This window comes from Myxine glutinosa, chromosome 1 (assembly GCF_964187855.1).
Source record: "Myxine glutinosa chromosome 1, kmMyxGlut1.1, whole genome shotgun sequence".
Classification (NCBI taxonomy): domain Eukaryota; kingdom Metazoa; phylum Chordata; class Myxini; order Myxiniformes; family Myxinidae; genus Myxine; species Myxine glutinosa.
In genome coordinates, this window is record NC_136261.1 from 368,694,942 (window position 1) to 368,711,043 (window position 16,102).

Below are 16,102 nucleotides of genomic sequence, written 5' to 3' on the forward strand. Positions count from 1 at the left end.
GGCACGACGTCTCCTCGATACAGCATGCAGCACGCCATGTACTTGCCGTGACGAGGGTCACACTTCACCATCTGATTGGCGGGCTCGAAGCACGCATGAGTGATCTCAGACACCGACAGCTGCTCATGGAAGGCCTTCTCGGCAGAGATAACAGGTGCGTAAGTGGTCAATGGGAAGTGGATCCGTGGGTAGGGCACCAGGTTTGTCTGGAACTCAGTCAGGTCAACATTTAGTGCACCATCGAAGCGTAACGAGGTGGTGAGGGACGAGACGACCTGCGCCATGAGGCGGTTCAGGTTTGTGTAGCTCGGACGCTCTATGTCTAAGTTGCGACGACATATATCGTAGATGGCCTCGTTGTCCACCATGAAGGCGCAATCCGAGTGCTCCAGCGTGCTGTGGGTCGTCAGAATGGAATTGTATGGCTCAACCACAGCGGTAGACACTTGAGGGGCCGGGTACACGGCAAACTCCAGCTTGGACTTCTTCCCGTAGTCAACGGAGAGACGCTCCATAAGCAGTGAGGCAAAACCGGACCCCGTGCCGCCACCAAGGGAGTGGAAGATCAGGAAACCCTGCAGGCCTGTGCACTGGTCCGCCTGGGGTTCAGTGAAGAGCAAATGAGAGATCATAACCATTGGTACCGACAGGAGATCAGTGACAATGACACACGAGGTGCTTCAGGACTTTGACATCATGTTGGTCGAGCGGTGATGTTCGTGTCTGTAGAAGATTCTTGAAACGTTCTCTGGAATTGAACATCATCACTGGACCAACAGGAGGCCACAAAGTCCTTCCAAGTCCAGATTAAATAAAATATTTAAGAGCCTCTTTTGAGGAAATGATTCTTTCCTGGTGTACCTGCTTGCGGATACGGTCTTCAACCAGGTCCACAATCTCCTTTCCAATGGTGTAGTAGCCTCGAGCGTAGTTGTTGGCTGCATCCTCTTTGCCCGAAATAAGTTGCTCAGGGTGGAAAAGTTGTCTATACGTTCCGGTGCGCACTTCATCTAAAGAATGGCACAACCTTAACATCAGGGTAAAGGATTTCAGGATCAAAAGGTGAGTCTAGGATAAAGGTAAGTTCTGGGTGAAGGTGAGTTCATGATCAAGGTAAGTTCTGAGTAAAGATAACTTCCCTCACAAACCCGAAGGTCATAAAGATTAGTAAAAGGTAAAACAGGACAAGAATAAAGGATAGCTCATCGCCAGGTTACTGACCAATCACGGTTGGTTCCAGATCGATAAAGACGGCACGAGGAACATGTTTCCCTGCGCCAGTCTCAGTAAAGAAAGTGTTGTAGGAATCATCTCCACTCCCGATGGTCTTGTCACTGGGCATTTGCCCATCAGGCTGGATCCCATGCTCCAGACAAAAGAGCTCCCAGCAAGAATTACCAATCTGTGTGCCTGCCTGGCCTACGTGGATGGATATGCACTCGCGCTGTGGGACACACGGACACACACACAAACACACACAGAGACACACACAGAGACACACACACACACGATGGTTTAACGTGTTTGTTCATAGTGTTTTACATTCTTTTACTTGGTCCCCCTTGGACCTTGTACTTGATGTAGGGGTAGGGGATGACCACACAGGGTGGACAGGATGGACACAGAAGCAAACTCTCAATAAGGGAAAAAACTGGAAATTTGGATGGAGGTGGGTTTAGGAGTGGGGGGGAGAGGGATTATCAGGGTTAGAGAAGATGATGGGATGATCTGAGATGGTGTTCAACAGGTGTCTTTAATACCTGAATAATGGTGGACCATAAAATTGGAGGAAAATTACTCGAGTTTTGATCAAAAAGGTGTTTTGTTGTCAATAACGTCACAAGGTTGGTTGTCCACCACCATCTCTAATCTCCCCCATCCAAAACGTTGATATTTTCTACCCCCGTTAATTCACCCCAGATCCACTTTTTTGAAATATCGACTTCTTTCCTGGAAGTCCCAGCAGTGTCGACATGATTTTCTTTTACCTCACCCCTCCCCCCCTCCTTCCCATGCCTCCCACAGATCTCCCGATGTCCCTGCCCTCCATCTTGTTCTCCTGCTCCCTGTGTCACACGTTTTATGTGTCAGTTTGTCTTTTTTGTGATCAATGTTCGCTCTTGCAGGAGCCTCGATCTTGTATACAAAAACAAAAAACAAAAAAAATATCCCGAAAAAGAAGGTGAAGGACACAAATCAAATATAAGGTGTACAACCTCAGTGCAGGTATTCTATTACAATGCAGACTTTATACTCCTATGGGCACAAATAAATATAATACCGCAGGTGTTGAATCACCTGGATCGCAGCGCACTGAAATTCCGCCCCCCCCCGCCCCCTGCATACTCCCCGGTAGACACAGATTATTTTAATGCCGTGAAGAAACGTGAATTCCAGTATACGAAATATCATCTTCGCCAAGTGTGATCACAATCCCATCAACAGGTTCGAAGACGTTTTCATTGTTTACGGATGGACGGACGACGCACCATTTCACTAACAAGCTTCGCGGAAATACGATCCGGGTGAGGTAACACTCGGAAGCAATAATTGTCGAAATAACCCCTGCAACATGTGTAAGTGTAATCCTCCACCTCCCCTATGCCTGTGGCCTATCATTTCGGCGTCGAGGGTGGGCGGGGGGGCTTAATGACTAAACGTCTCCCTTTCTCGTATTCCGCCTCAGAGACACCACTGAGAAAACAAATGTAAAATATTCAAAATATTTATTTCTAAAACACCGACAATTGCAATATAAATCGAGATAACATAAGTAACGATTCCAACAAAGTAAATTTCACCAGACAATCGTCCGAACTCACCATCTTGGCTTGGAGGTTGAAACAAAATGGCTGTTAACGGTTAGAGGGATTCTTCTTCTTCGTGGCAGGCTTGAGCCGCATGAAAACAGTGACGTCACGCAGTGACGCTCCACGAACAACTGTGAAAATCGCTTTTATTCAAATCCGTTTTTTCAGATTACGTTAAGGTTTCAGCAAAACCAGTTTATGAAAACTACAGAAACGTTTTATCAACAACTATAGTGACAAATGTAGAAATGAAACACCCACAGAAGGATAATACCGGAATCCTGCATTCTTGACTTGCCACTGTTGGAATCCCGTTTATTTACACCGTGTGTGGTTCTCCTTTTCGGGTCTTGATAGAGTGTTTGAAACAGGAAAGACTTGAAATCAGAAACAATGATGGATTCCGTGAATGTTCTTGAATTAGAAACAAACTCACAGGTCTTCAGGTGATAACTCGGTAGGGTCTGTTTTGTTACCTTCTTGTGGGCCGGAGGAGTTATGTTTGCTGACTTCCATGTCGAGGGCAGCGGACGATGGAGGAGAGACTAAATATGTCAGATGGAGGGTGAGAAAGAATGATAGATCAGGATTTGAGGAGATGGCAGAAATAGGGGGAGAAAAACGGTAGTTTGTGGTGCTGTGCACACACGACTCGATTGCCAGAGAGGTAGGCCACAACGCGTGGATACAAACGAAAAGGCTTTATTACAAGCTCGCACATCAGCACTGGGTGGGCTCGAGCTCAGAGCCCACATATATGTCCCGAGGCCACGCCTTGCCCCCGGGCGTGGTCGGTCGGCCGAAAGGCGGGGCATGTATTCCAGTTCCACGCCTGGCCGCTCGCGCCACCCACTGGTGCGCGGAATTATTGATAGTTGTGCCCGCCACACGCGCCCCCCCCCCCCCCAGAATTCCCGCGCACCTGAAGGGTGAGCTTGCAGGGAAGCCGGATGACCCGGCCGAAACGCCCTCTGGCGATGCGTGCAGGGCTGGGGGGTAGCGGGACGGCAGGGCTGGGGGGTGCCGGGGGTCTGACTGCTCGACGCGGAGGCAGAGTTGCTTGCGGGGGCTGGTCAAGATCAAGGTGGGCCGGCTTGAGGCGGTCCACGGAGATACGATCCGGAGCACCACCGATGTCCACAGTGAAATGTTTGTCCCCGGTCTCCAGCACGCGGAAAGGCCCGTTGTACGGGGGCCGCAGCGGTGCCCGGTGGGCGTCGTGCCGGACGAAAATGTACTCCGGGGCGACGTGGGAGGGCAGGCAACCGTGGTGTGCCGTGGGCACCGGGGCGAACCTCCTGGCGGCCTCCTGCAGGGTGGAGCGCTGTTGCGCCGCGGACCAAGGAGCCGTGGAGTCGGGGATAAACTCGCCTGGCACCCGCAGCGGCTGTCCAAAGACCAGCTCCGCCGAGTACGCACGCAGGTCGTCCTTGGGCGCCGTCCTCAGGTCCAGCAGGACCCAGGGGAGCCTGCCGGCCCAACTGCCGTCGTGGAGACTGGCCCGGAGTGCGGGCTTCATGGAGCGATGAAAGCGCTCGCACAGGCCATTGGCCTGGGGTGGTAGGCCGTGGTGCGGTGCAGTTTGACGCCGAGTCCTTGCGCCACCGCTCCCCAGAGCTCCAAGGTGAACTGGGGGCCGTGGTCGGATGAGATGTCCGAGGGGGCACCAAACCGGGCAACCCACGTGGCGATGAAGGCCTGCGCGATGTCAGCCGCAGCCGTCGCCGCCAGTGGCATGGCCTCCGGCCACCGGGTGGTGCAGTCCACCATGGTGAGGAGGTGTGTGAACCCCCGCGAGGGGGGCAGAGGTCCCACCAAGTCGACGGGGACGTGGTCGATCCGACGCTCGGGCACCGTAAACGGGGCCAACGGGGCCAACGGGGCCCGGCTGTGGTGGTGGACCTTTGCGTGCTGGCACGCGAGGCACGTCCTGGCCCAGTCGCGGACGTTCTTCCTGAGGCCATGCCAGACGAACTTCGCCGCGACGAGCTTCTGGGAGGCCTTCTTGCATGGGTGGGACAGGCCGTGGATGGCGTCGAAAACTGGGCGCTGCCAGCCAGCGGGCACGATGGGGTGAGGCCGCCCGAGGGAGACGTCGCACAAGAGGGCCGTGCCCGCGCCGTCGAACGGCACCTCGGTGACGCGGAGGCCCGTGACGGTGGTCCGCAAGGCCTGGACGTCGGGGTCGGCGGTCTGGTCCTCCGCCATCCGGGCATAGTCGATCCCGAGGTGGACCGCATGTGCGACGGACCGGGAAAGGCAATCCGCCACCGGGTTGTCTTTACCCGCGATGTGACGGATGTCCATCGTATACTCGGACACGGCAGAGAGGTGATGATGCTGCCGGGCCGACCATGGCTCGGCGACCTTGGCCATCGCGAACACGAGGGGCTTGTGATCAACGAAAGCCGTGAACAGGCGGCCCTCGAGCAGATTGCGGAAGTGTCGGACCGCCAGGTGGAGCCCGCGCAGCTCGTGGTCGAAAGTGCTGTAGCAGCATTCGTGCGGGCGAAGCTGCTGGCTAAAAAACGCCAGCGGCTGCCAAGCACCACTCACCCACTGCTCGTGCACCGCGCCCACCGCGTCGTCCGACGCGTCCGTGGTGAGGGCGATCGGTGCATCGGGCGCCGGGTGCGCCAGCATGGTGGCATTGGCCAGGGCCAGCTTTGTGCCCGCAAACGCCGCGGCCATCGGCTCCGAACAGGCGATGTCACCTTTGCCTGGCTTGCCCCGGAGGGCCTCATGCAGGGGGCAGAGGAGCTGGGCGACGTGGGGCAAGAAGCGGTGGTAAAAAATTACCATGCCCAGGAATTCCTGGAGCCCCTTGATCGTGCGGGGGTGCAGGAAACCCCTGACCGCCTCCACATTGGCCGGTAAAGGGACGGCCCCATGCCTGGTGATGCGGTGCCCCAAGAAGTCGATGGCGGTGACGCCGAAACGGCACTTAGCGGGGTTGATGATCAGGCCATGCTGACCCAGGCGTTCAAAGAGCGTGCGGAGGTGGAGCAGGTGCTCCTCCCGGGACGCGCTCGCAACTAGGATGTCGTCCAGGTAGACGTAGATGAAAGGTAAGTCACGCAAGACGCTGTCCATGAGCCGCTGGAACGCCTGAGCCACATTCTTCAACCCCAAAGGCATCCGCAGGAACTCAAAGAGGCCGAAAGGGGTGATGACGGCCGTCTTTGGGACATCGTCCGGTTGTACGGGGACCTGGTGGTAGCCCCGGATGAGGTCCACCTTGGGGAACACGGTCGTGTTTGCCAACCGGGCGGAGAAGTCTTGAATATGTGGGACCGGGTAGTGGTCAGGGGTGGTGGCATCGTTGAGCCGGAGATAGTCACCGCACGGCCGCCATCCGCTGCCGGGCTTTGGCACAATGTGCAGAGGAGAGGCCCGTGCGCTGTTGGAGCGTCGTATGATGCCCAGCCGCTCCAGCGTGGCGAAATCCGCTTTCGCCACGGCGAGCTTCGTGGGGTCGAGGCGGCGCGCCCGGGCGTAGACCGGTGGGCCGATGGTGGGGATATGGTGCTCCACCCCGTGTTTGACAGCCATCGCTGAAAAGGTGGGCTGTGTGAGTGCCGGGAAACTGGCGAGGAGGCGGGTAAACTCGTCCGCTGCCGGAAGCGTACAAACTAATCTCGCCGGGATGGAACCACTCAGCAAGTCGCTTGGCAAGCCGCTCGGTGAGCCGCTCAGCAAGCTGCACAACGAGCCGCTCAGCGAACAAGCGAGCAAGCTGAAGGTTTCGGCCTGGATGAGATGTCGACGCTTAACGTCCACCAACAGCCCATGTGCACACAGGAAGTCCGCACCGAGCAGGGCCATTGGCACGCTGGCGGTGACGAACGACCATTGGAAACGCTGCCCTCCGAACCGCAATGAGAGGCAACGCTTCGCGAAAGTGTGGATGGGTGTTCCGTTGGCGGCAAGCAAAGCGGGGCCCCAGCCCGCAGCTTGCCTGTTGGACGCGGAGGCAGGGAGGATGCTTACCTGCGCTCCCGTGTCGCACAGAAAGCGACGACCAGACGAGGTGTCCGTGATGAACAGGAGGCTGCCGGAATGGCCGACGCTCATGGCCGCAAGTGAGCGCCGGCCCGGTCGTTTCCCGACCCGTCAAAAGAACACGGCGGGCGGCACATTCTAGCCTCTTGTGGCCGAACCAGTTGTGGTTGTGGCCGAATTGCCAGTTTTGCCATTGCCATGTGGCCGAATTGCCATTGCCAGTTGTGGCCGAACCTGGCATGGTAGTAGCACCAGGTTTGCGGCGGTGGCCCCCGTGGCAGCCGTGCCGGCGGCGGTGGTGGTGGCGGTGGCCGTAGTGGGCGGGGCATAGCAGCGGCCATGAGGGAAGCAGGGGGTGCTGTAGCCTCCGCACCGGGATGAACTACGGCAGCACCGTACACCGACCGCGTGTCGCAGGCCGCGAAAAACATGTTGGCCTCTCCGGCCAGGGTGCGGGGCTCCGTTATTTTGGAACCGGCCAGCGCGAGGCACACCTGTACATGTAGCTGGCGTAGGAAAAGTGCTCGGAATAAGAAACCGGGCGCTGGTCTCCAAGCAGGGACAGCATGAAATCCATCCGGACGGATGGTCGTGTGTCGCCGAGGGCGGGAAGGTCCAGGAGGCGGTCGGCGCGTTCGACCTCCGTGAGCCCGAACGTGGCGAGGAGGAGACGTTTGAGCGCCTCTTACTTGTGGTCGCCCGGCGGGCACCGAAGGATGGACACGACGCGGGCGGCAGTGCCCGGCCCGAGGGCGGCAACCACGTGGTAGTACCTGGTCTCATCCGCCGTGATGCCCCGGAGTTGGAATTGAGCTTCGGCCTGCACAAACCAAACGTCGGCTTGCGCTTCCCAGAACTCCGGGAGTTTGATTGCGATGACGTTGGTAGCCATGGCGCGTTCGGGGGTCAGTGACGGCTGAACCAATCGGGGTCACCAGTGTGGTGCTGTGCACACACGACTCGATTGCCAGAGAGGTAGGCCACAACGCGTGGATACAAACGAAAAGGCTTTATTACAAGCTCGCACATCAGCACTGGGCAGGCTCGAGCTGAGAGCCCGCATATATGTCCCGAGGCCACGCCTTGCCCCTGGGCGGGGTCGGTCGGCCGAAAGGCGGGGCATGTAATCCAGTTCCACGCCTGGCCACTCGCGCCACCCACTGGTGCGCGGAATTATTGATAGTTGTGCCCGCCACAAGTTCAGGATTTGAGAGGATAGCAGATAGAGGGGAGAAAGAACGGTAGATCAGGATTTGAGAGGATAGCAGATAGAGGGGAGAAAGAACGGTAGATCAGGATTTGAGAACATGGCAGATAGAGGGGAGAAAGAACGGTAGACCAGGATTTGAGATTATGGCAGATAGAGGGGAGAAAGAACGGTAGATCAGGATTTGAGAGGATAGCAGATAGAGGGGAGAAAGAACGGTAGACCAGGATTTGAGATTATGGCAGATAGAGGGGAGAAAGAACGGTAGATCAGGATTTGAGATTATGGCAGATAGAGGGGAGAAAGAACGGTAGACCAGGATTTGAGATTATGGCAGATAGAGGGGAGAAAGAACGGTAGATCAGGATTGGAGAACATGGCAGATAGAGGGGGAGAAAGAACGGAACATCAGGATTTGTGAACATGGCATTTTAAGTGCATGAAAACATGAACATTGATTTGAAAATTTTTGATTTGATAACAGGATGATTCAAATCCTGATCCACAGTTATTTCTCCCCCTCCATCTGCCATGTTCTCAAATGGGTTTGTGATCATACTTGGCGAAGATGATATTTGGTATGCTGGAATGAATGTTTGTTCTCGGCATTAAAATAATCGGTGTCTACCGGGGAGTATAAAAGGGGCGGGGGGTGGGGGGGTGGGTGCGGAATTTGAGTGACCAGCTCTTGATCCAGGTGAGATTCAAGACCTGCGGTATTATTGTCCCCCGTCGCACCGCGGAGCGAAAGGGGGACTATGGTTTTCCCCTCCGTCTGTGTGCGTCCGTCCGTGCGTGCGTACGTGCGTAAGCGAAGGACCGAATTCTAATTTGGTGTGTGGGTGCAACCCACGTCAAAATCCAAGATGGCCGCCGCCATATATATGTCTGAACCTTGTGAGCGGAATATCTTGAAAAATAAGCGAAGTACCAACTTCTAATCTGGTGTGTGTGTATCTAGGCATAAGGAAGGACGCTATTGAAAATTGGGTCGCCACGTCAAAATCCAAGATGGCCGCCACCATATATATATGTCTGAGCCTTGTGAGCGAAATATCTTGAAAAATAAACGAACTACTAACTTCTAATCTGGTGTGTGGGGCTGTCTACGCATAAGGGAGAACGCTATTGAAAATTGGGTCGCTACGTCAAAATCCAAGATGACCGCCTTGCGTCTTCCACTTTGTCAACTCACCTCACTTCACCGACGGGGGACCTAGGCGTAATGCTTGTTTTTATTTGTAGCCATAGAAGTATAAAGTCTGCATTGTAATAGAATACCTGCACTGAAGTTGTACACCTTATATTTGATTTGTGTTCTTGACCTTCTTTTTTTGGATTGTGACGTAATGACAAAAAAAAACACCTTTTTGATCATAACTTTTTTTTTTTCTTTTTTTTTCTTTTTTGTATACAATATCGAGGCTCGTGAAAGAGCGAACATTAATCACACAGAAAGACAAACCGACACATAAAACATATAACATAGGGAGCGGTAGACAAGATGGGGAGAGAGGGGGAAGGACACAAACACAACATTTGAGAGCAGGGACCGAGAGACATGGAGACATCGAGAGATCTGAGAGAGGGCGAGGGCTTTGGGGGGGGGGGCGTGGGAAGGGGGCAGTGGGAGAGGTATAAAACATATGGACACTGCCAGGACTTCCAGGAAAGAAGTTGGAATTTCAAACAAGGTGGATCTGGGGTGAATTAGCGGGGGTAGAAAAGATCAAGGTTTTGGATGGGGGAAGATAAGAGATGGTGGTGAACAGCTGTTTTAAAGACCTGGAGGGAGGAGTGGGATTGAAGGGAGTGAGGGAGTTTGTTCCAGAGGCGGGACAAAAGAGGAATGAAAGAGTGAAGGTGAGCGGAGAGCCAAGATTTCGGCAGTTTAACCATCAGAGGGTTGCTGGCAGATCTTGTGCGACCTGTAGGAATATTTGGGGGACAGAGCATAGAGAGAGCTGGGGGTGCAAGGCCGGAGAGGAGTCGGTAGAAGACAGAAAGACCACCTACCTGCCTGCGGTGAGTGAGTGAAAGGCCCTCAGAGATAGCTTCATCGCGGGAGATTCCAATAATTCTGAAAGCTTTGGTTTCAACAGCGTGAAGCCGAGCTAGGTGTGAGGCAGGAGCACCGGCCCATAGGGGAGAACAGTATTCCATTGAGCTGCGGATGAAAGCCTTGTATGTGGTGAGGAGCTCAGGTGTGCCGAGGAAGGACTTCGCACGACGGAGGATGCCCAGTCGGCGACTGGCTTTGGAGGCCAGCTTGGAAATGTGGTTTTCCCAAGAAAGATCATGGCAGATAGTGAGACCCAAAATCTTGAGCGACAGAACTTCTTGGAGAGGATTGTTGAGAAAGTAGATGGGAGGGTTGTCCAGTCGATCTTTTCGGAGAGACATAGTAAGAGTGTGAGATTTGTCAGGATTGAAAGACATGTTCCACTTGTTTGACCAGTCTGTGATTTTGTCCAGGTCTTCAGAGAGTGAGGAGGCAGCAGACTGCCGATCTGAGGGAAGAGGAATGGAGCGGCAGAGAGTGGAGTCATCAGCAAAGAGATAGAGAGGATTTTCGAGAGAGTCAGAGAGATCATTGATGAAGACCAGAAAAAGCACGGGGCCCAGAACACTGCCTTGGGGAACTCCAGCCTGAACAGGAAGAGGAGATGAGAGAAACCCATTCAGGGCCACACGTTGACGACGACTAGAGAGGAAGTCCGCCAGCCATGCGTGGAGATTTCCATGGATACCAAAGGAGGAGAGTTTGGTGAGCAGAGCGGGGTGCCAGACCGTGTCGAAGGCACGTGATATGTCGAGGGAGACAGCTCTAATTTCCTGTTTGGCATTGAGGACCTCCATCCATTGTTGAGACAGCAGAAGCAGCATGTCCAGAGTAGAGTGACCTGGTCTGAAACCAAATTGATGATCAGAGATCAAGCCATTGGAGAAGAGGAAAGATTTCATATCAGAAGCAATGATGGATTCCATGACTTTGCTGATAATTGGGAGAAGGCTGATTGGTCTGTAGTTGCTAGGATCTGTTTTTGCACCTTTTTTGTGCAAAGCGGTGATGTTGGCTGATTTCCAAGCAGATGGCAGTTGACCTTGAGCAAAAGAGAGGGTGAAGAGAACAGAGAGAGGGTGAGATAGAGCAGCAGAGCAGGATTTTAGGACCCGTGGGCTGATGCCGTCGGGTCCAGTTGCAGAATCAGAGTCGAGGGTTGACAGAAACTTTTCCACCTTGTCAGGAGGAAAGGACACAGAGTCCAGGAGCAGCAGGGTACGACTGGGTATGGTGGGTACAGAGAGGGATGGGTTTGGGACACAAGATTTAGAGGCAAACACAGAGTTGAGGCATTCAGCTTTTTCACGTGCGGAGTCAGCTGTGTAGCCGTTTGAGGTAAGGGAGGGGATGGAGGGGGAACAAACACCAGAAACGGATTTGACCAGACGCCACCAGGATTTGGAAGAGGGAGACAGATAAGAGAGTTCGGTCTTGAGAACGGAGAGATATTGTTTCCTGGCTCTCCTGAGGGTGGACACACACTTGTTTCGGGCTTTGTGAAAGGAAATGAGATTTCCTTCCGTTGGATTTGCTTTCCAGGAGACGAAGGCAAGTTGTTTCTGGGCAACAGCCTCACCACAAGATTCCGTGTACCATGGACGGGAGGAAGGGTATGACAACTGAAGACGAGATGGGATAAATCTGTGCATGAGAGAGAGCAATTTACTTTGGAAGAATTCCCAGGATGAGTTGATGTCAGAGGTGGTAGAGATGGGAGACCAGTCCAGATGATTGATGGCTGCTTGAAGACCGTGCCAGTTGGCCTGAGTGAAATGCCAGACTCGTCGACGCTGAGCAGGCTCCCTGAGGATGGTCAGAGAGATGTCCACTTTAACAAGGACATGATCAGATGTTCCGATCGGAGCAGAAGAAGAGCAGCAGACATTTTCAGGGAAGTTAGTCATAACCAAGTCCAGAAGAGAAGATGTTCCGTTGACTGAGATCCGGGTCGGGAAATTGACAGATTGTGTCAGTCCCAGTGAGTCGCAGAAGTCCTTTGCTGAGGAGCCATGGCTGGTGAGAGAGGTACCCACACCCAGCCAACTGGCATGATGACAGTTGAAATCACCACATATGAGGAAGAGAGAGTTGGGATGAGTAGATAGAAGTTGGTCCATATCATCAGACAGCGAGATGTAGATGGAGTCATCACTGTTTGGTGGACGGTACAACACACATATGAACAAGAGGTGGGAGCGAAGGGGAAGCCGTAGCCAGAGGTATTCCTGGGGGTGAGGTGGAGAGAGTGCAGTGCAGGGCGAGTGAGGAAGAGAGTTTTTGATAAAGATAGCAACCCCGCCTCCATGACGAGGCTCAGGTCTATCATACCGGAGGAGGGAGTAGCCCGGGAGAGATACTATGGAATCAGAGACATCATAAAGGAGGAAAGTTTCTGTTAAGCAGATCACGTCTGGTTTGACAGAAGCAACCTGTATGGAGAGATCGGTTAAGTTTGCACGAAGGCCCCGGATGTTTGAGGTCCATACCGTTAATGAAGAGGAAGGGGGAGCATCAGATACAGAACAGGGGGGAGGAGGGGTAGGGTAAGATGTGGAAGAGGTGGAAGAGGTAGGGAGAGCTGTTGAAGGTGTGTCAGAGATTTCAGAATAGCTCGGAGAAAGGGAAGGATGGGGCGGACAAAAGGTTTGATGGTGATTGGGTGAGCCACAATGAGGTGTTATTTGAGGAGGGGGAAGAGCGAGGCAGAAGGTTGGGGGAGATGGAGGTGAGAGTTTGAAGGGGGAAGAAGCGGGGAGGACGCTTTGAGGAGGGGGAGTGAGCGGGGGGAAATTGAGAAGCAATGAGGGTGGGGAGATTTGAAGGGGAGGGGTGAGGGGGGAGTTTGGGAGGGAAGGGACAAGGGGAGGGATTTGAAAGGGATGGGATATGGGGGAGATTTGGAGGGGAGGGGTGAGGCAGGAGTCTAGGAGGGGAGGGGCGAGGGGGCGTCTTGGCGGGGAGGGGTGAGGGGGTAGTTTAGGAGGGAGGGGGCAAGGGGGGAGATTTGAATGGGATGGGTGATGGGGAAGATTTGGAGGGGAGGGGTGATGGGGAAGATTTGGAGGGGAGGGGTTATGGGGAAGATTTGGAGGGGAGGGGTGAGATTGGATTTTTGAAAGTGTACGATTTATGGGGAACGAACATTTATTGCAAAATGAGTTTCTTGTGACCTTCGAGTTAAAAATACGTTTAAGGACGCTGGATGGAGGATGGAGTGCAGGAGAGTTTAGGGAATGTAGAAAAAAGGCACTATAGGAGATGGATATTTTTTTTGGGATGAATTGATTTGGTGAGCAAGTCGAAAGCAGCCTTTTAAAGAAGAAGAAGAACTACTTGAGTAATTCTCCTCCAATTTTATGATCCACCACCATCCTCCAGGTCTTAAACGTAAAGACACCTGTTGAACACTATCTCAGATCATCCCATGATTTTCTCGAACCCCGATAATCCCTCTCCCCACACTCCTAAACCCACGTCCTTCCAAATTTCCAGTTTTTTCCCTTATTGAGAGTTTGTTTCTGTATCCATCCTGTCCACCCTGTGTGGTCATCCCCTAACCCTAATATCATGTACAAGGTCCAAGGGGGACCAAGTATATGAATGTAAAACACCACAAACAAACACGTTAAACCATCGTGTGTGTGTGTGTGTGTGTGTGTGTGTGTGTGTGTGTGTGTGTGTGTGTGTGTGTGTGTGTGTGTGTGTGTGTGTGTGTGTGTGTGTGTGTGTGTGTGTGTGTGTGTAATATATGTGTGTGTGTTACATGTAAAATCTCAAATATAGTTTACCTATTGACCTGCAGCAAATGTGCGATGCAATATGTTGGTGCATTGATGGGTTGAATGACTGCCTGGACGCAACTGAGGTTGTGGATCTACTGTTGTACCATCTATTGATGTGGATCCATTAGTCAGGTTCACTATGTTAACAAATATAATTTGGTTCAAAATTTTGGTAGATTAGCAAAACTATACATTTCTGGAATACTCAGAGCATGAGGAATCCAAAAATTAATGTTTACATTTGCGTAGACACCTTTGCGAAAATGACACTCAGGACAGTGATGAAGATAGTCAGGTTCACTATGTTAACAAATATAATTTCGTTCAAAATTTTGGGAGATTAGCAAACCTGTACATTTTTGGAATCATCAGTGCATGGAGAATCCGAAAATCAATGTTGGCATTTGCACAGACACCTGCATGGCCGCCATTTTGGATTTTCAAAATGGCCGCCATAAAATACATATTTTGCGCTATCTCGGCTTCTAGTCAACCTAGAAACTTAATCAAATATGCTAATCCTATGTTTTCTGGGTTAAGGAATCCAATAAAGGCCTCAAAATAGTGCTCAGGATTATAGAAAAGCAACAAACAAAGGTAATTGAAAACCATTGTCTTTATATTTGTGATATAACTGTATTACATAATACATTATATTGCAAGTCCTTTGAAGTTATAGGTATGGGTTTATCAAGCAAGAAACAGCCTTGTTAGTATCAGATTGAACTATAAGTCCTATACACAGGATCTATAGGTCTACACCGTTCAGGAATATGCTTTTACAGATCTTCATCACTGTCCTGAGGGTCATTTTCGCCAAGGTGTCTATGCAAATGCAAAACATTAATTTTTGGATTCCTCATGCTCTGAATATTCCAGAAATGTATAGTTTTGCTAATCTTCCAAAATTTTGAACGAAAAAACATAGTGAACCTGACTACATGATCGAGGTTGTGGATCCGCCGTTTGGAGAGGTCCTGGGCTGAAAGGATTGAAACCTCGAGGAAGAACGGTGCCCAGCTGATGATCCATGCAGTCGGGAAACTAGTCAATTGCTTACGGGTTAAGGTTCTTGCTTTACGTGTAGAAAGTATGTTTGAGGTTTTTTTTTTTTTTTTTGTATACAAGATCGAGGCTCGTGAAAGAGCGAAATGCAATTTAAATAAAGTTGAATATGGGATGTTGTGAAATTAACATAATTTACAACAATCCTTTAAATTATTAAATTTAGGAACAACCGATACTGTACAATTAATTAAGAGAGAGAGTGTGTGTGTGTGTGTGTGTGTCTGTGTGTGTGTGTGTGTGTGTGTGTGTGTGTGTGTGTGTGTGTGTGTGTGTGTGTGTGTGTGTGTGTGTGTGTGTGTGTGTGTGTGTAAAAGAGAGAAATAGAATTGTGAGGAACAGAAATGAAAAAACGAGATGTGTATCCGTGTGTCCCACAGCGCGAGTAAATATCCATCCACATGGGCCAGGCAGGCGCACAGATCGGGAATTCTTGATGGGAGCTCTTTTGTCTTTTTTTTTGTATACAGAGTCGAGGCTCGTGAAAGAGCTAACATTTATCAAAAAACAAATCAAACAAACAAGCAAACAAAGTATATAAAAAGGGGAGCGGTCGACAAGATGGGGAGAGAAGGGGAGGAAGCACACAAACACAACATTTGAGAGCAGGGACATCGGGAGATTTGTGGGAGGGAGAGGGCCTGGGGGGAGGCAGGATAGGTATAAAACGCAAGGACACCAAGGACTTCCAGGAAAGTGTCACCTCAAAAAAGTGGATTTGGGGTGAAATTAGCGGGGGTAGAAAAGATCAAGGTTTTGGATTGGGGAAGATAAGAGATGGTGGTGAACAGCCGTTTTAAAGACCTGGAGGGAGGAGTGGGATTGAAGAGAGTGAGGGAGTTTGTTCCAGAGTCGGGAGAAAAGAGGAGTGAAGGTGAGCAGAGAGTCTTGATTTTGGCAGTGTAACCATAAGAGGGTTGCAGGCAGATCTTGTGCGACCTGTAGGAATATTTGGGGGACAGAGCCCAGAGAGAGCTGGGGGAGCAAGGCCGGAGAGGAGTCGGTAGAAGACGGAAAGACCACCAACCTGCCTGCGGTGAGTAAGTGAAAGGCCCTCGGAGATAGCGTCATCGCGGGAGATTCCAATGATTCTGAACGCTTTGGTTTCAACAGCGTGAAGACGAGCTAGGTGTAAGGCAGGAGCACCAGGCCAATGGGGAGAGCAGTACTC

The 16,102-nt window shown here is 51.8% G+C and overlaps 2 protein-coding genes across 2 annotated transcripts in view; one reads left to right on the forward strand and one right to left on the reverse strand.

Annotated features, from left to right (window-relative positions):
- The window catches only part of LOC137419542 (tubulin alpha chain, testis-specific-like), a 3,597-nt gene extending 720 nt beyond the window's left edge, over positions 1-2,877 (reverse strand). The window contains exons 1-4 of the mRNA XM_068105563.2: positions 2,823-2,877; positions 1,222-1,444; positions 862-1,010; positions 1-599 (exon numbers count right to left, since the gene is read on the reverse strand). The exon at positions 1-599 is cut by the window's left edge and continues 82 nt beyond it. Of these exons, the coding sequence (XP_067961664.2) occupies positions 1-599; positions 862-1,010; positions 1,222-1,444; positions 2,823-2,825 (974 nt within the window). The 5' untranslated portion in view covers positions 2,826-2,877. The remainder of the gene's footprint in view (positions 600-861; positions 1,011-1,221; positions 1,445-2,822) is intronic.
- The window catches only part of LOC137414956 (E3 ubiquitin/ISG15 ligase TRIM25-like), a 1,058,494-nt gene that overhangs the window by 146,124 nt on the left and 896,268 nt on the right, over positions 1-16,102 (forward strand). The window lies entirely within an intron of this gene.